This window comes from Acomys minous (genome assembly GCF_964271855.1).
Source record: "Acomys minous genome assembly, chromosome: 15".
Classification (NCBI taxonomy): domain Eukaryota; kingdom Metazoa; phylum Chordata; class Mammalia; order Rodentia; family Muridae; genus Acomys; species Acomys minous.
The window spans coordinates 101,065,914-101,083,951 of record NC_140497.1 but is presented as its reverse complement, the minus strand read 5'-3'; the positions used below and the strand labels follow the sequence as shown (position 1 = coordinate 101,083,951).

The following is an 18,038-nucleotide window of genomic DNA, read 5'->3' as shown; positions in this document are numbered from 1 at the left end:
GCTGGGGGCGGGGCTTCAACCATGGCACTGGCCAATCAAGCTCGCAGGCCTTGGCGTTTTAAAGCTCAATTTAGACAGGACAGGCAGTAGTGGCACAGGCCTTTAATCCCAGCACTCGGGGAGACGAGGCAGGTGGATCACTGTGAGTTCAAGGCCAGCCTGGTCTACAAAGCGAGTCTAGGACAGTCAACACTACACAGAGAAACCCTGTCTCAAAATAAATAAATAATAAATAAATAAATCTCAATTTAGTCATTCTTGCAGTTAGAAATCAAGTACAAAGGAAGCCGGGCTCGGTGGCGCACACCTGTAATCCCAGCCGAGCCAGGATGATCTCTGTGAGTTCGAGCCCATCCTGGTCCACAGAGTGAGTTTCAGGACAGCAAAACCTACACAGAGCGACCCTATGGGGAGGAGGGAGGAAGTAAAAAAACAAAACAAAAAAGCAAAAACAAAACAAAAAACCACAAGGGCCAGCAAGGTGGCTAAGAGGGTAAAGGTGCCATGCCAAGTTTGATGACCTGAGTTTGAGGCTGAAGACCCACTAGATGGAAAGAGAAAACCCAACTCCTATGAATTGCCTGTGACCTACATATGCCAAGCATGTGTGCACGCGCGCGCACACACAAACACAAACACACCCACACCCACACACACACACACACACACACACGCACACGCGCGCACACACACACACACAGAGCTGGGAACAAGCGAAAGAAACTTATTTACCATTTCGTTTTCAATCTCCATTTAGCCACAGGGAGAAACTAAGTCAAGTCTCCTGGCCCTAGGGGAGCTGAGGACGCCCCAGGAGCTGACCGGCTTCTGTTGTCAGGAGACAGCTGCCAGAGCCCACACACCTCAAGACCAGCGTCTCCTATTTGGACTGACGGCAACGCCCCACGCTGCAGCCGCCCTGCGCCCCCTCGCTTTATGGTTTCATCCTTTGAATGTGCTGTGCAAAGTCCCTTCAGGGTCGCAGTTCAGCTCCTGAGTCTGTTCTTCGGCCCTGATACTCAGTAGAGGCTTGATCACAATAAATTTTTGTCACCTGCATTGACTTGGGTTTTGTTGGATTTAAGTGGATCCCACAACAACAGCAACAACAACAACAACACACACACACACAAAAAAATAAACAAATTTAAAAAGAAACTCTAAGAAACATGGATTTTTAAAAAGTAAAAACTAATAAAAATAAAAATGGAATGAATGGGGTTACATGTATCAAATCAACAGAGGGTTTGGGTTGTGTTTTAGAGACAGTGTCTTATTATGGTAGCCCAGGCTAGCTCAGAACTTGAGTGTACAAATCCTAGCAGAAAGGTACCATCTGTGATGCTTTGTTGGCGTGAAGCAGTTACAAAGTCGGCATCCACACTGGGCCCAGAGGCGGGTGGGTAAAGACGCGATCTGGAAGGTTCTTGGAAGCAATGGAGGGTGGGGTGGAGTCTCTCCGTCTCTCAGACCTGAGGCTCAGCCTCCTCATCTGTGAAATGGCAACAGTCACCTGGATCCTTCCCAGTCTTCCCAGGCGTAGGCATGTCACGTGTCACAGTCGGGTTTGGGGCTGGGAGGATCCACACACGTAAGGAGGCGGGAGCAGGGACAGGGCTCACAACGAGCTGTGACACAGGAGACTGGCCAGGTGGGTGGCAGTGTGGGGGACGCCCTGGAGACCCCTGTAGATATGCCTCTCCACACCCCAAGGTCCCCACGGGGATTAACCCATAGGCTGGATGTGCATGAAAGGGAAGGTGTCAGGTTCACCCCTGGATGGAGGCACACTCATGCGCCTTGTTTATAAACATCTGACCATGCAAGGGTCTTTCCACAGCTCTTCCCTTTCTGTGATATCATGTGAATACATGATTGTGGAAACTAACTAGGTCCTCATCAAGGTCAGTGCGTCACAGTCCGCACTAGCTGTGTAACAAGTGAGCCCAAGTCACCTTGCCTCAAAGTGCCTTTGCTGATGGCAAGCCATAATCACTATCTTCCCTTCCAGTACTGATAATAGGAAGTAACTACTAAGAGACCCCTCTGGATCCAGGCCGCAGGAACTAGGACTCAACCCTGCCTCCATCTCCTCCCGTGTGTGTGTGTGTGTGTGTGTGTGTGTGTGTGTGTGTGTGAGTGTGTGTGTGTGTAGTTGGTGGCTTCTCCACTGCTCACCATGACGTTCCTGGCTACTTCAGGAAATGAAGTCCATTCTTGTCCATCCACTTCACCTTGCCACACTTGCAAATACCCTTCCAAAGCCAGGGCCTTTCCTTGCCATGGCCCAGAACCTGTGAGATCCTCACCTGCGCCTTCCTGGTCCCACTGTGGTACTGAGCTGTCATCTGGACTGCAGGTTCTGTCACTGGCACCAAGAATCTTTTTCAACTCTAGAATAAGAGATAAACGCCGGATCCATCTGAGAAAGCCCAGCTTTGGCTCTCAGAAACTTCTTTCCAGGCTTCGCCAAGGGCAGACATTGCTAGTCGATACCTGCACTCCATCTAGCCAGGAGAGCAGCAGCCCACCCAACACTGGTGCTCTGTGCAGACATCACAAATCAATTGCAGGTGGAATTCTTCTAAGCTCTGGGGTCAGAAGCTCATCCAGACCCCCATTTCTGGACTTAGTTTGGAGCCAATTAAAACTTCTACTCTTGGAAGAAGATGGCTTTGCAATTAAGAGCACTGGCCACAAGCCAGACATGCCTATAACCCCAGCACTTGGGGAAGCAGAGGCAGGCAGATCTCTGTGAGTTCAAGGCCAGCCTGGTCTACAAAGTGAGTCTAGCCAAGGCTACAGAGAAAAACCCTGTCTCAAAAACAAAAACAAAAAGAAAAATAAAACAAAGCAAAACAAAAAGAAAGAACATTTGTCATAAAAAAATTTTTTTAAGCACTGGCTGTTCTTCTGGATGACCTGGGTTCAATTCCCAGCCCTCCCATGGTAGCTCACAACTGTCTGCAACTCCAGATCTACAAAATATGACACTTTCACACAGACACACATGCAGGCAAAACACCAATACACATCAAATAAAAATAAATCATTAAAAGCCAGTAAATGAATAAGTCATTAAAAAACAGAAAATAAAAATAACTTGCACTCTCCTGTGCATGTGGGCTCAGGAACTCAGGAGGCTGAGACAGGAGGATGGCTTGGATGGCAGGCCTGCATCATGACCTCAGCTCTATTTTTCTTGTTTGGGGGCTTTGCAAGGTGCTCCTGAGTGGCGTTCCAGCCCTAACCCTCTGCTACCAGGGAGTCTTTGTCAAATGAATACATTTTTATTTTATTTTATTATTTATTATTTATTATTATGTATACAGCACTCTGCCTGCAGGCCAGAAGAGGGCATCAGATCACCTTATAGATGGTTGTGTGCAACAATATGGTTGCTGGGAATTGAACTCAGGACCTTTAGGAAGAGCAGTCAGTGCTTTTAACCTCTGAGCCATCTCTCCAGCCCATGAATACATTTTTAAAAAAAAGATTTATTTATTTACTGTGTATACAGTGTTCTGCCTGCATGTACACCTGCAGGCCAGTAGAGGGCATCCGATCTCATTCTAGATGGTTGTGAGCCATCATGTGGTTGCTGGGAATTGAACTCGGGACCTCTGGAAGAGCAGGCAGTGCTCTTATCCTCTCGGCCATCTTATTGACAACCGACTCGCTCATCTTCCTGAAAAACTTCAACATAACCCTGAAACCCTCATTCCGGGGAGCCCAGTCCACCCAGGTCCCCTCTAGATCTGTGCCAGCGCCCACAGGAAAGGACAACAGGCCCCCCAGCTCACCTCCATCAATTCTCGTCAGCAAGAGGCCCTGGATGACATCCCTGCAGACGCCCTCAGTGGTCAGAACCTGGCCGCCCATGGCCAGGACGTCCCCATCCGCCTCAGGCTGCTCCTAGGACCACATGGTGAGGGGCGCAGCTGGAGGCAGGGCCTGTGCTCTCCCAGCCCTGGCCTGGCTTGCTTCCCTCTCTTTACAGATGCGCTTACCCACAGTCCCATGCTCCAGAGTAGGTGTCACAGAATCAAAAGTAGACTAAGGCCCACACCGTCATCCTGCCTTCCAAATGTCTCAGTTGGGACCTAGCCACAGTTGCCGCCCTGGAGAGTCACCCCCATACTTGGTGGCCCTGACCTTTAGGTAGCCAGATGGCTGGGCCCTTCCTACCCACACCCTCACCTCTGTTTCTTCTCTCAACTCCAGCCCCAATTAACTGGGCTCTGACCCTTAACACACTAGGCCCAGTCCTACCCCAGGACCTTTGCACAGGTGGTTCTCACCTATAAACTTAGACCCACGGGAGCTCACACATGCTCAGCACAGCTGGGACGGAACCCTGGGAGTGTGGGTGGGGATCAGGCACCCCAGATAGAACCAAGATTTCCAAGAAAGCCCCCAGCCAGCCTGGGGAGCACTCTGTCACCTCCAGACAGATCTACTCACCAAGTTACAGCTCACCCCGAGCTGGCTCCACACGAAGGGCCAGGTGATTCCCAGCATCCACTCCCGGGTGAACCTCCGCCGAGCGCTCTCACTGTCCGAGGTGAACTTCTGCGGGGGTCACAGGCAGCCTGTGTGGCGGCCCGCAGCCCCCCGGGCCCTGGGGCCCCTCCCGCGCACCTCACCTTCAGCACAAGGCCCTTGACTTTCCCCAGCTGCTCCGCGGCCTGGCTGCAGTCCAGAGCCGATGTCAGACACTGGTCGGCCAGCTGCAGGAAGGTGGTGACTGCGGCCGCCATGAGCTGTGAAGAAGATGCCCTGATGACCCCACACCCCAGCACCAATGCTCTGGCCTTGGGGTCCCAAACCCTGGTGCTGCCCCAGCAGCTGCACTGGGCTCCTGTCCCACGCCTAATCCTCTAGGCTTTAGTCTCAGGGAGGATCTCCCTCCATCAGGAAGACTGGCCACCCTGGGGAGCACGCTGGTGCAGTGCACAGACTGGACAACTGTGCCAGGCACAGGGTGACCTGTCTGCTCCTCCTTTGTGCCCCACGTGCATGGCAGGGTCCAGTCCCTCAGCCTGCAAAGCTCACCAATTTCTCTGTCTGAGACAGGTCCGCACATAACCTACACTGGCCTCAAAGTCACTGAGAAGCTAAGGATAACTCTGACTACCTGATCCTCCTGTCTCCACCTCATACACGTTGGCACAGGCCTCACCACCACACCCCATGTGGATCAGGGCTTCTCCCAGTGGCCTCCACTCCTGTCCTGCCCTTTAAAGACAGAGCTCCCGACCGCAGACAGCCATGCTCTGACACACACAGCCATGCTAGACTACAGACAGCCATGCTCTGACACACACAGTCATCCTCTGACACAGACAGACATGCTATGGCACACACAGGCATGCTCTGACATACACAGCCATGCTCTGACACACACAGCCATGCTCTGACACACACAGCCATGCTCTGACATACACAGCCACGCTCTGACACACACAGCCACGCTCTGACACACACAGCCACGCTCTGACACACACAGCCGTGCCCTGACACACACAGTCACGCTCTGACACACACAGCCGTGCCCTGACACACACAGCCACGCTCTGACACACACAGCCGTGCCCTGACACACACAGCCACGCTCTAACACACACAGCCAAGCTCTGACATACACAGCCACGCTCTGACACACACAGTCACGCTCTGACACACACAGCCGTGCCCTGACACACACAGTCACGCTCTGACACACACAGCCGTGCCCTGACACACACAGCCACGCTCTGACACACACAGCCGTGCCCTGACACACACAGCCACGCCCTGACACACACAGCCACGCCCTGACACACACAGCCACACTCTGACACACACAGCCACGCTCTGACACACACAGCCACGCTCTGACACACACAGCTGTGCTCCTGTTCCTGCTCGTGCTCACACACCTTCTGAGGCTTCCTACTGCCCTTCCCAGACTCTGCACTCTCTCCAGGCTCTGCCTACCTACCAGCTGGGCCCATTCCTTTTCTATAAATGCACGCTTCTCTCTCTCTACCCCGATATGCCCAAAGTGCCTTCCTATTCACTCTCCTCACCTGTTGTGCAAGGTCCTGGGCCCCAAACACCAGACTCCGCATTCCCAGGAAGCCAAAGGGTTCTGCCAGCTGGGCCAGGTGGCTGCGGTTCCTTTCTGCCTCCCCATAGCAGGCCTGCATCAGCTCTGGGTCCCACGGTATCTCCCCAAATTCATAAACCTATGTGTGAATACCAGTAAGATGAAAAGACACCATGGGCTTCTATTACAGACAGGACCAGGTGAACAAGCGCTACTGCAGGGCCTTCTGCTAACCTCCCACTGTGGGGCCCTGCTAACCTCCCACTGTGGGGCCCTGCTAACCTCCCACTGTGGGGCCCTATGCTAACCTCCCACTGTGGAGCCCTATGCTAACCTCCCACTGTGGGGCCCTATGCTAACCTCCCACTGTGGGGCCCTGCTAACCTCCCACTGTGGGGCCCTGCACTAACCTCCCACTGTGGGGCCCTGCTAACCTCCCACTGTGGGGCCCTATGCTAACCTCCCACTGTGGGGCCCTATGCTAACCTCCCACTGTGGGGCCCTATGCTAACCTCCCACTGTGGGGCCCTGCTAACCTCCCACTGTGGGGCCCTATGCTAACCTCCCACTGTGGGGCCCTATGCTAACCTCCCACTGTGGGGCCCTATGCTAACCTCCCACTGTGGGGCCCTGCTAACCTCCCACTGTGGGGCCCTGCACTAACCTCCCACTGTGGGGCCCTGCTAACCTCCCACTGTGGGGCCCTATGCTAACCTCCCACTGTGGGGCCCTGCGCTGACCTCCCACTGTGGGGCCCTGCGCTGACCTCCCACTGCGGGGCCCTGTTAACCTCCCACTGTGGGGCCCTGCTAACCTCCCACTGTGGGGCCCTATGCTAACCTCCCACTGTGGGGCCCTGCGCTAACCTCCCACTGCGGGGCCCTGTTAACCTCCCACTGTGGGGCCCTGCTAACCTCCCACTGTGGGGCCCTGCTAACCTCCCACTGTGGGGCCCTATGCTAACCTCCCACTGTGGGGCCCTGCGCTAACCTCCCACTGTGGGGCCCTGTGCTAACCTCCCACTTGTGGGGCCCTGCGCTAACCTCCCACTGTGGGGCCCTGTGCTAACCTCCCACTGTGGGGCCCTATGCTAACCTCCCACTGTGGGGCCCTGCACTAACCTCCCACTGCGGGGCCCTGCGCTGACCTCCCACTGTGGGGCCCTATGCTAACCTCCCACTGTGGGGCCCTATGCTAACCTCCCACTGTGGGGCCCTGCGCTAACCTCCCACTGTGGGGCCCTGTGCTAACCTCCCACTGTGGGGCCCTGCGCTAACCTTCCACTGTGGGGCCCTGCGCTAACCTCCCACTGTGGGGCCCTGCGCTAACCTCCCACTGTGGGGCCCTGTGCTAACCTCCCACTGTGGGGCCCTGCACTAACCTCCCACTGTGGGGCCCTGCGCTGACCTCCCACTGTGGGGCCCTGCGCTGACCTCCCACTGTGGGGCCCTATGCTAACCTCCCTTCGGAGCCGAGCGCCTGAAGGGTTCTTGCGCAGGCGGTTGGACAGCCGGTCCATCCCCCGGATGAGGAGGGTCCGAACAGCTCGGAGCGTGGCTTCCACAGGGCTCAGCAGCGCGAGGGTAAGCTGGGGCAGTTGTGGGTCCACGGTGCGGCAGAGGCACACCTCCAGCGCATCCCTGATATCGGCTGTGGGGAGAGATGGGCCTAGTGTTTTCTCGGCCAGGCACTCAGCATTGGAGCAGGAACCTCAGCCAGGCCAGCTGGATACCCACTTTACAGCTGAGGAAACTGAGGCTTGGAGCAGTGAGACCTGGCCTAAAGGCGCAGGCCGAGGAAGCAGAGGGGGATGCAAACCCAGGTCTTGATGATCAGAGCAGACCCTGCAAAGCCACCACCACTTCCTGCCTCCTTAGCTGGCCCACAAATTAATGGGCCTGGGTAGCCCCATCAGCGGCTCCCCTAAACCCATTTCCCAGGCTCCGCCCCGCCCCACTAGGCTCCGCCTCCTATCAGCCAGACACCGCCCCCTCAGGCAAGTGCCATCCTCCCTGCTAGCTCCACCTTGATTCCACCAAGGCCAGACCCTCGCCCCGTAGCCTTCTCACCGACCGGGCAGCCTTCAGGCCCACGCCCTCTAGCTCCTGGCTCCGCCTCTCGCCCGGCCCCACCAACCACGCAACCTCCCGCACCTCTCACCTGTGGCCCCGCCCCTTAACACAGGCCCCGCCCCTGGCCACGCTGCTCACCCTCCAGTCTCCGGGCCCTGTGCGCACGCTGCTGCAGGATCTGCTCCAGGTCAGCACGCACCATCCTCTCTAATGCTGCCAGCAGCGCATCCTTTTCTGGCTGGAAGGCGCGTAGCCCCACCGATACCCGGGCCAGGACAGCCGTGTGCACAACGTCGAGGAACTGCAGAGTCGAGGGTAGCGTGGGCGAGCAGGTGTGCTGGGGCGGTCCCCCTCCCTCCCTCCCTTTTCTCCCTCTCCCTTCGCCATGCCCTGCTCCACACCTCCGCACAGGCCCGGGCTCGGGTTCGTCCCGCACCGCACAGGCTTCGGAGCGTCTGTGCGCGCAGCGTAGGCAACAGCTCCCTCATCAGCTCCGCGCTCAGCACCTGCAGGGGAGGTGTGGGGATATTGTGCAGCGGGCGGGGGGGCGGGCGGGGTGAAACCCACCTGGGCCTGCGGGACACCGCTCACCTCGGCGTCTGAGCCCAGCGTTGCGTCATCGCCACCCGCGCAGCCTCGACGTCGTCGATAGAGCCGCACGGCATCCAGGAAGGCGCAGGCTGCAGGTGCCCGGCTGCGCTGCAGGACTGAGGGCGCAGTCAACCATGCGCTGCGTCCCGGCTCCCCAGGGAGCCCCGCACCTACTCCCACCCTCTCCCGCCCGCCCCGACCTGTGCCCCGCGACGCACCGGTGGCTCTCAGACGGATAGCACCCTGCAGGCCGAGCCTCCAGGCTCGCTGGGCCCCCTGAGTGCGCGCGCAGAAACAGAGATGAGCCCGGAATGGGTGCACGAGGAAGAGAGCGAAGCTCACCGGCTCCTCCAGCACCCCCAGTGGTTCCTCCTGGGCGAGGTCCCCTGAAAGCAAAAGGAGCCTTTGGTCATTCCCTAGGACAGCACCCTGAAAGAGCCGGGTGTAGGATGGCCTGCCACAGTATTGTGTCTTCCAGGGCAGTCCGGGAACCTGAAAAACCTTGTCTCAAAAACTACACACAATGGGAGGATACAGGGATGGGATAAGAATTTAGATGTAATATGAATAAATTAATAAAATATGTTTTTAAAAAACTACACACAGCAGAAGCCCTAACGCTATGTGGCCCCGGCAATATCGACTGTTCTCTGTATCTTGTTGAGACTGGTGAACAGGGACACAGTGGGAGAAACTCAAAGCCCAGAACCCCAGCTGTCCTGTGCACACTGGCCCAAGCCTGCACACTGCTTCCCACCGTGTCTGTCTCCTTGCACGGTTACTGACATTATGTTTTATAGGTTTCTTAATTTTTAGTTGGGGGGGGGGGTATCTGCAGGCACATGCTTGCAGGAGCCTGAGGTCAGAGCATCAGACCAGCTGGAACAGGAGTTCAGGCGGCTGTGAGCATCCTGGTGTAGGGGCCTGGATCACACTCTGACCCCCTGAGCCACCTTTCCAGCCCCAACTTTATTGTATTGTTTTGTTACTTTATTACTTCATTCTTTCTTGTTTTGTTTTTGTTGGGGTCTCTCTGTGTAGCCCTGGGTGTCACTCTGTAGACTAAGTTGGCCTGGAACTGATATTCACCTACCTACCTCTGCCTCCCCAGTGTTGGGATTAAAGGCCTGTGCCACCATACCTGGATTTTCTTTAATTAAAGTTTTTTTAAAATTTAGATTTATTTACTTTATGCGCAGGAGTGTTCTCCCAATATGTATATATGTATATACACGAAGGACATGCAATGGTTGTGAACAACCATGTAGGTGATCAGGGTCACATCAGGTAGCCTTGGCTCACTGTGTAGACCAGGCTGGCCTAGAACTCACCCTGCCTCAGCCTCCCGAGTGCTGGGAGTAAAGCTGTGTTCCGCCAGCGTTCCTCTTGTTCCTTAGACAGTTTGCTATTTGGATTTGCTCCATTGACTGACGTCCTCTAAAGGACGGTGGGCACTTTTTTTTTTCCTTCCCAAAGCAAGAGCACGCCCTCAAGTACCAATGCCACCCACCAAGGCACAAGTGGCAACATCTGCACTTTGGGAGTCACACTGTGGGTAGGAAGATGCTATTGGCAACAGGTGAAGGAAGCCCAAGTCCGCCTGGCCAAGTGCACAGGGAAGGTGGGATGCTACAGGACTGGGAGGGAGGGAACCGACTGCGGGGATCCAGAGGTCCTTACTGGAGGAGCTGGGGCAGAGGTCATCCAACAGGCAGAGGTATTCACGCTGGGAAGTGAGCAGTGTATACCCCGTCAGGGCTGCAGAGCCCAAGGGGCGGCCCCCAGACTCATACTCCTGTGACAGACAAAGACATCGGACCAGACTAATCATCACCTCCCAGTACATACACAGCTCCCAGCACATTCCCACCCCTCTGTGGGCCATCTGTTCAACTCGGGACCTTTCATGTTATTGTCCACAGCGCCATCCCTGAGCCACGCCCCCAGCCCCTCCCTGGGGGGTTTCAGGCAGGGGCTCCACCCCTGAGCCACGCCCCCAGCCCCTCCCTGGGGGATTCTAGGCAGGGGCTCCACCCCTGAGCTATGTCCACAGCCCTTCACTGGGGGATTCTAGGCACGGGCTCTGGTTGTTCACTCACCTCCTTGTGACTGAACCATTCCAAACGTCCATCCCCACGCAGAACACAGAAGGTGGGTTGCCACTGTGGCGGATGGCCCCACAGCAGGGTCAAGGGCCCTTGGTGCTCCCGGACTCGAGGTAGCTTCTGCAAGGGGATGCTGGCTATGGTTGGAGACTAGAGCAGGTTTGTGGGTCGTCTGAACTCTTCCTGAGTTCACCCCAAATGCAGCACACTCAGGGTTTTTTGTTGTTGTTGTTGTTTTGTTTTGTTTTTTTAACATTTAAATGATTGAGACATGACCGGGATGTTGGGAGGGGCACACTAACTGTTGGGTTCCAGTGACCCTCCTGTCCCAGTTTGTTGTTTTTGTTTTGTTTTGGTTTGTTTTGGTTTGGTTTTTCAAGACAGGGTTTCTCTGTGTCTTGGCTATCCTGGACTCACTTTGTAGACCAGGCTGGCCTCAAACTCACAGTGATCCACCTACCTCTGTGTGTGCCACCATACCTGGCCTGTCCTAGGTTTTCAAGTAGCCTATAGGCAGCTACGAGACCCAAGGAAAAACAAGTGACATAGAGACTTGGTCACATACCGGCCATACTCCCGAAGCTCAAAGGCAGCAGCAGCTACCCAGAGTCTGTCAGCCCAACCCCTGGAAGGCTACTGCAGGAGAGTCAGGAGTTCAAGGTCAGCCTCAGCTACATAGCAAGTTTGAGACTAGCCCAGGCAGACCTACTGTCTCAGATAAAACAAAATTGTAGACGCTATGGGCGATGCCCTGGGTGGGACAGGGAGAGTCCCCAGAGGTGAGGCCTCCCTCCACAGAGCTTTGCCTCAGAAGGAGGAAGAGGAACCAGCGGGGAATCCCAGGTTCCAATTGCACCTGCGCTGTGTGGCCTTCAGGCGCACACTCTACCTCTCTGGTCCTGAGTTTGCAGTCAAGGACTCTCCCAGGCTAGGGACAGGTGGAGGCCTGGGAGCCTCTTACTGGCTGCAGCTCCAGGGTGTTTAATCTCAGTAACAAACCGTGAGCGGCCAAGGGCAGGAAGCTGACAGTCAGAGGGCCAAGGGGGCAAGAAACATGGGGTCCTACAGAGGAGCGTTTGCCTGGTGCTGTGGTGGCTACAGACTGGGCAGGCACACACAGAAGCTGGAGGCCCCCCACTCACATCCACCTCAGGGCCTCTGCTCATGCCGTGCCACCTGCAGGGCACCCACTTCCCCAAGCCGCCTCCACTTGCCTCCACCTCCAGAGCTTCCTGGCCCACCTGTGCGATGGCCCTGAGCCCAGCAACCCCAGCCCCCCCAAACCCAGAATAGGAGGGGACAAGCATATCTGGGTCCCCAAGCGCCCTGAGGGGTGCCTGGCAGGGAGCCTCATCCTTGGTGGCACGCACTTTGGTGTGGGACAGCTGACACCTGGCTGGCTCCTGGGGTCCCAGCTCCTGGGAGATGTGCCTGAGCAGGGCTGCAGCCAGCTGCCTGCGGTAACAGGGCAGGAAGGTCCTCAGCAGGCCATCCACCTGACCTGTGGGGGAGAGGGACAGCTGCCTGTCATCCCAGCGCAGGCTGGCTAGCCGGGTTAGCCAGAATTGGTGAGCCCCTGCATAGGTGAGAGACTCTGCTGCAGTGAGTAAGGTGCAAGAGGACAGCTGGTGTTCATCATTGGCACACACAGACACGCACGCATGCACGCACGCACGCACGCATGCACGCATGCACACCCTCATCTAACTGCGCTGTTGCATCTTGGGAGACTGAGGACCTGAGGCGGGAGTTCACCCACCCAGTGGCACTCAGTCCTGGGGGAGAGATGACTGGCAGCAGTGCTAGGCTTTGCATGGGCTGCTCCCCTTCCCAAATGCTGTTCCCACACTCACCACCAACCACACACCCTCCTCCAGCCTGGCCTAGCTACCTCCCCCAAGCCCAGGTGTAGGACAGTGCAGGGAGCCGGAACCCAGCCCGACCAAGGTTTCTTTCTCCCATGAGAGCGGAGTGTGGGCCAGTCCCGGTGTCCATGCAGGCAGGACCTCGGCACTGAAGACTGTCTGGGATGAGGTGGGGACGGCCCCACCTGCCTGTGGCCACCACCCCCACCCTCAGTGGGCCCTAGATTCCCCTAACAAATAAAAACTGTCACATTTCACTTTTCATTTTGAGACAGGGTCTTGTGTAGCCCAGGCTGTCCTCGAACTCACTGTGTAGACCAGGCTGGTCTTGAACTCATAGAGATCCACCTGCCTCTGCCTCCTGAGTGCTGGAGTGACAGGTGTGCAACGCTATATGCAGCTACTTGAATTTCATTTAAATCTGGAATCTTCCAACACCAGGCTTAGTGACACACACCTTTAATCCCAGCATTCGGGAGGCAGAGGCAAACGGATCACTGTGAGTTCAAGGCCAGCCTGGTCTACAAAGTGAGTCCAGGGCAGCTAGGGCTACACAGAGAGACAAACAGTCTTTAGACTCTTCCCTCAGAGCCCGCCCAGGCAAGAAAAGAGGCAGCTACAAGAAGCCACACGTTTGGCACGGAGCCCATGCCAGCATGGCCTGCCGATCGGCACCCGCCGAGACCCCTGCTCACCCCTTAGCTGCTGCTGCTGCCGTTTACTCAAGGGGCTGGAGGGCCGCGCCCCCATCCTGCCGCTGTGAGAGCCGTCCTAGGTCCCTCTGCTCACGGTGCTGGGTGGCAGCGGAGTGGCCCAAGTGCCAGGAGAGCACTGCACTCAGGAACCCAGCCCCTCCTGTCTGCACCTGCCTCCTCCTGCCCCTGGGGACAGGCCGGACCAAGACTGGTGGTTTCGGTGGGGAGCAGTGGGGACAGCCCCAAGGGAGTGTGGGAAAAAACAAATGTCTGGGCACAGATGGGTGGGGTGGCACATTTCTGCCATCCCAGAATTCAGAAAACAGCAGGGAATCAAGACTTTAGGTCATGAAGGCCAGCCTGGGCTACATGAAGTACTGTCTCAGAAAGCAAATGAATGAACACGACCCCTGCATGTCCATCGTCACATATCTGCCCCCGAGGAAGGTGCTTCCTTAGGCGATTTCGCTTTCTTTTCCTTTCCAGTGGCTGGAACTCGGGCATAAGCAGCCACCTTGTTGCTATGCATCACTAGCGAAGTGCTGCAGTCCCCTTGAGTCCGGGAAACTGGAAATGGTACACGCCCCATGCTGCTCACACGGGTCCTTCCCGGGCGGCTCAGCCTCTGCCCTGGCTGCTCTTGTAGAGGACCCCAGCAGGGCGGCTTCCTTACACAGTCCTCAGCTGGCTTATGTCCCAGCTCATCCCACTTCCTCACTGTCACGAGGCCTCAGGGACCCGACATGTGACGTGGTTCAGCCCCCACCTGCTGCTCTACCTGCCACGCTGGCTCCGGGGGTTTCAATTCCCACCTCATGCCTGGTTGTGTGACCTTCCTGGGGATGCGCCCTTCTGACTCCTGCTCAGCCAGGGCAGCAGCCTCCTCAGCTAGGTCCCGGGGACGGGCAGGGGAAGGACACAGGTGGCCATTGCTACACTGAGCTGCATCGTGCTCCAAAGTGGCTGCTGGAGCTCCAGCCATTGTATCCACATCCCAGTCTCTGCAGAGAAAATACGAGTCACCCCCCCACACCTCTCTCATTGCTACGTGACCCTGTGGCGTCAGGCCTGCTGGAGGGCCTGAAGGCGCTGACTGAGATGCCAGCTGAGCCGTGGCATGTTCCCGCAGGGCTCACGTCCCTTTCACTCTAGTTGTGCGACACAAGCAGCCACTGGAGCCTCGGGGCTGAGAACGTGACCCGACAGGCAGCCGAGGTGCGTCACTGCTGGGGTCCCCAGGTGCTCGCTCAGCCACCCGGGGGTCCGCCCCGCCCCGCCCCGCCCTCCCCACAAGAACCACCAGCACCAGCGTTCCCTCGGGCAACACGTTTAATCCCCAGCCGCCGCTCCCGGTCCCGCTCTCCCGGGCCTACAGCGTGGAATGCTTCTCGAAGGGCACCGACAGCAGCCGCGCGGCCGCCTCGTCCAGGAACCAGCAGAGGGCGCCCGTGCGTGGCCGCACCATGGCGGCGGGTAGCGCGCCGTCCTCGTCCTCCAGGATGCGCTGTGTGCGAGACAGGGGACACCTCAGACCCCGAGCTGAGATAGGGGATGCCTCAGACGCCGAGCCCGGGAGCAGGGCACTCGGCTTGTGGGGACCGTGCACCCGTGGGGGTCCCGCTCTGCGCTCCGCAGACGGGGTTTGTTTCTTGTTTTGAGGAGGAGGAGGCGGGGCCTCACGTAGCCCAGGCTGGCCCTGGTGTCCTGCTCTATGGCCCGCCACCTTATTCCCTTGAAACCGCAACCCCACTGGACCTGCAGCTGGTCCGCGGCCACAAGGCCCACCCTTCCTGTCCTAGGAAGGCTTACACACTTACACACTTAAATACACACACACACACACGCATGGTCACACCCTGCGTGCCCTGTGGTCTCCTCTCAGGTTCTGGAACCTCGTTGTGGCCCCAAGCCCAGGACCATCCCTGGCTGACCCGTCCGTCCATTACCTTCAGCACAGCTGCCTTGCCAGCCCCCGTGGCCACGAATATGACACTTTGGGCTGCGTTCAGCACCGGGAGGGTCAGGGTCACCCTCTTCGGTGGTGGCTTTGGGGAGTCACTGATGGGAGCCACGATCTTCTCTCGCTCCTGGGGGAAGAAGACCAGGTGGGGACAGGTTATTGCTACCCTTCTGGTGTGTGTGTGGCGCTGGGATGGAACCCGCCTCCCCCCAGGCCCTGGCCAAGCTACAGGTTTACAGCGCCAACAGGATTTCCTGGTAGTCTTTGGGGTTTTTGAGACAGGGCCTTACTCAGTGACCAGGCTGCCCTCAGCAGCACAGCACGTGCTGGGAGGACAGGGGTGTGCCAGTGTGCCCTTGTGCCTGAGGGAGCTGACACTCTGCAGGGCTGGCCTTGGAAGGCAAGGCCACTTGGGTACTCGGGAGCCTGACACAGGCCCAGGCTGGTCTGGGTTGGGAGGGGGTCCCCACACTCACCTGTAGGAGGGGATGGCCAGGGAAGAGTGAACAGGTGTGGCCATCGGGGCCCACTCCCAGGATCAGCAAGTCAAACACAGGGACCGCGTCTCCTTGGAAGGCCTGATGGGGGGACGGTGGGTCAGGGCGTGTGCTCAGCTCAGGGGTGACACAGAAAGACGGAGCCAGGGTTCTATCTCAGCTTCAACAACCTTCCACTGAGAAGGTGTCACTGGGCAGGGGCCTGCCTGTCACATCCCCTACACCGTAGCAAGGCCTCCCCAGCACGCAGCTGCTATAGCATGGTGTGAGGTCTCCCACAAGGTGGGGTCCAGACTGACCCAGCCTGGAGGCTGGTTTCTCTTTCAATGGCTAAGACAGGTGTCCGTGAGATGTGAGGCCCCGCAATGGGCCAACTCCTCAGGCCCATAGCCCATGTCCCCAAGCAGCCACTGCAGCGGCGGACGTCTATAGCTTCCCCACCCGTTCTGGGACCCACCTGCCTCAGTTTCTTGGCATAGTCCTCTGCAGCATCTTCCACGGGCAGGGCAGGGTTGATGGTGAGGACTTGGCTGTCTGGGATGGGCAGCTGTGAGAGCAAGTGCGTCTGCGGAAGGGGACGACGGGGTGGTCAGCGAGTAACACAGCTGACCTATCAGACGCCTGGCATAGCACTGCCCAAGCAAAGCCAGGAACCCTGAGTCACACTGGGTCCCGCTCTGCGGCCTGGCCAGCTCCTCGGGGTGCCACATCTGCCTGGGGGGTCCCCCAGTCAGGGACCAGCCTGGCTGCACCCAGCTGGCACCTGGCTGTACAGTGGTGGGCTCCCTAGGACAAGGGTCCGTCCTCACTGATCTGCTCTGAGGACTGGCCAGCCACCCAGCCCGTGTCCCCATGTCTGCTTCCTGGATTAAGTCCAGGCAGGGAGAGGCTGGAAGTACAAATGTCAAAACGCCACGGTGTCTGCGCCCTGTAACAGCCAGTGGAACACATGGCTGCAGACGGAGGGTTACAGGAAGGCTTGGGAGCCAGGAAGGAGAGTTGGGTTGGCTCCTGTCTCAGCCCACAGGGCAGCCTCTGTGCAAGACACACCTACTGCTATGGGGGGTGGGGTGGGGGAGGTGTCATAGAGATCCTTGCTTTATTGGTCTTGGATAGGCAGCATCAAAATGGTATCAGCTACGGATCGCTCTACCAACTTGGGGGGGCAGACACCGTGTTCAAAGTGGTGCAGTTTCAAAACTGAGGTCCCTAGATGGGGGCCCGTGTAGACCTAAGCCTGCGCTGGCCTCAGTTTCCCTACCTTGAAGTGAGAGTGGTGGGCTCTGCCTCAGGGCCCATGACACTGAGAGTTTCCCCCCTAGAGGGCGGTGGCCGACTTGCAAACACCCAGCGGTGCTCAGAGCTCGGCCCTCCGTGCCTCAGTTTCCCTGTGTGTGAAGCAGGGCGCTCTAGACCCCATAGGGCCTCAGTGGCCGTCAGACCCCAGACTGCTCGGAAGCGATGGCAGAAGGCTGGGATTAGAGATGAGGAAACTGAGGCCCGGGACACCACAGGCAGGCTGAGCAAACAGCCACGACTATCGAAGGTCCCAGAGCCGGGCTCCGGTGGACGTCACTGCTCATTCAGCAAGACCCAGGGCGGCCCGTAGCCCGCGCGCGCGCGTTCAAAACAGCTCCTGGGCGTCTCCTCGGCGTGGCCCGCCGCGGCCCCCGTAGCCCGGGCGCTGCGCTCACCCGGTAGAGGCCGTACGTGCTCTCGGCGTGCTCGAACGGCACGAGGCGCTCGTCGCAGAAGCCGAGCGTCCAGCGCGCAAGGCTGGCGGGCCCGGCGGGAGCGGCGGCGGCGGGCAGGTCTCGCGCCAGCATGGACACCAGGCTGCCGCCCGACAGGCCAAGCGCGAAGCGGCCGCGGTCCCCTTCCAGGCAGCTCGCGGCCCGCTGCGCCACCAGCTGCGCCAGCGACGCGCCCAGCTCCTGCGGGCTGGAGAAGACCGAGATGAGCCCCGGCGCGGGTGCGGCCATGGCGGCGGCGGGGAGGCGGGGAGGCGGCGGCGCTCCCGGCGGACGCCAGCGCGCACGCGCGACGGCGAACGGCCCTGCGTCGTCCGAGCGCTCTTAGCCGAGGCGCTAGACGCATGCGCAGTTGCGCAGATGAAGCTTCGCCCGAGTCGGGCGGGCTCTTTGAGTTGTTTCGAAAATCCC

At 58.1% G+C, this 18,038-nt stretch overlaps 2 protein-coding genes across 5 annotated transcripts; both read right to left on the bottom strand.

Moving 5' to 3' along the window:
* Positions 1–1,159: 1,159 nt before the first annotated feature.
* Positions 1,160–13,817, bottom strand: NIBAN3 (niban apoptosis regulator 3). 4 transcript variants are annotated; one of them, XM_084759153.1, is made up of 15 exons: positions 13,420–13,817; positions 12,230–12,360; positions 10,854–10,979; positions 10,435–10,549; positions 8,973–9,140; positions 8,755–8,870; positions 8,565–8,669; positions 8,302–8,464; positions 7,551–7,741; positions 6,072–6,230; positions 4,647–4,763; positions 4,465–4,572; positions 3,804–3,915; positions 2,310–2,393; positions 1,160–1,492 (listed from the first exon to the last, which is right to left on the bottom strand). In XM_084759153.1, exons 1-15 carry the CDS (start codon positions 13,472–13,474, stop codon positions 1,467–1,469), a joined length of 1,776 nt encoding a protein of 591 aa, XP_084615279.1. In that variant the 5' UTR covers positions 13,475–13,817; the 3' UTR covers positions 1,160–1,466. The 4 variants fall into 4 exon arrangements, with proteins under 4 accessions (XP_084615279.1, XP_084615278.1, XP_084615277.1 ...); XM_084759152.1 differs by having other exon boundaries at positions 8,755–9,140; XM_084759151.1 differs by lacking the exons at positions 1,160–1,492; positions 2,310–2,393 and having other exon boundaries at positions 3,409–3,915.
* A 913-nt stretch (positions 13,818–14,730) lies between these two features.
* PGLS (6-phosphogluconolactonase) lies at positions 14,731–18,035 on the bottom strand. The gene is made up of 5 exons (XM_084759223.1): positions 17,571–18,035; positions 16,334–16,441; positions 15,856–15,957; positions 15,366–15,506; positions 14,731–14,923 (listed from the first exon to the last, which is right to left on the bottom strand). Exons 1-5 carry the CDS (start codon positions 17,856–17,858, stop codon positions 14,789–14,791), a joined length of 774 nt encoding a protein of 257 aa, XP_084615349.1. The 5' UTR covers positions 17,859–18,035; the 3' UTR covers positions 14,731–14,788.
* Between the last annotated feature and the right edge of the window lie 3 nt (positions 18,036–18,038).

Excerpts from the sequence above, each read along its gene's own strand:
- NIBAN3 (XM_084759151.1), bottom strand. The coding sequence starts at position 13,474 with ATGGGGGCGCGGCCCTCCAGCCCCTTGAGTAAACGGCAGCAGCAGCAG. Across the intron at positions 7,742-8,301 it reads CAGGGCCCGGAGACTGGAGG|CCGATATCAGGGATGCGCTG; the intron begins GTGAGCAGCGTG and ends CTCTCCCCACAG. Across the intron at positions 4,573-4,646 it reads TCAAGGGCCTTGTGCTGAAG|AAGTTCACCTCGGACAGTGA; the intron begins GTGAGGTGCGCG and ends TGACCCCCGCAG.
- PGLS (XM_084759223.1), bottom strand. The coding sequence starts at position 17,858 with ATGGCCGCACCCGCGCCGGGGCTCATCTCGGTCTTCTCCAGCCCGCAG. Across the intron at positions 15,507-15,855 it reads CTGGCCATCCCCTCCTACAG|GAGCGAGAGAAGATCGTGGC; the intron begins GTGAGTGTGGGG and ends TTCTTCCCCCAG. Across the intron at positions 14,924-15,365 it reads GCAAGGCAGCTGTGCTGAAG|CGCATCCTGGAGGACGAGGA; the intron begins GTAATGGACGGA and ends TCTCGCACACAG.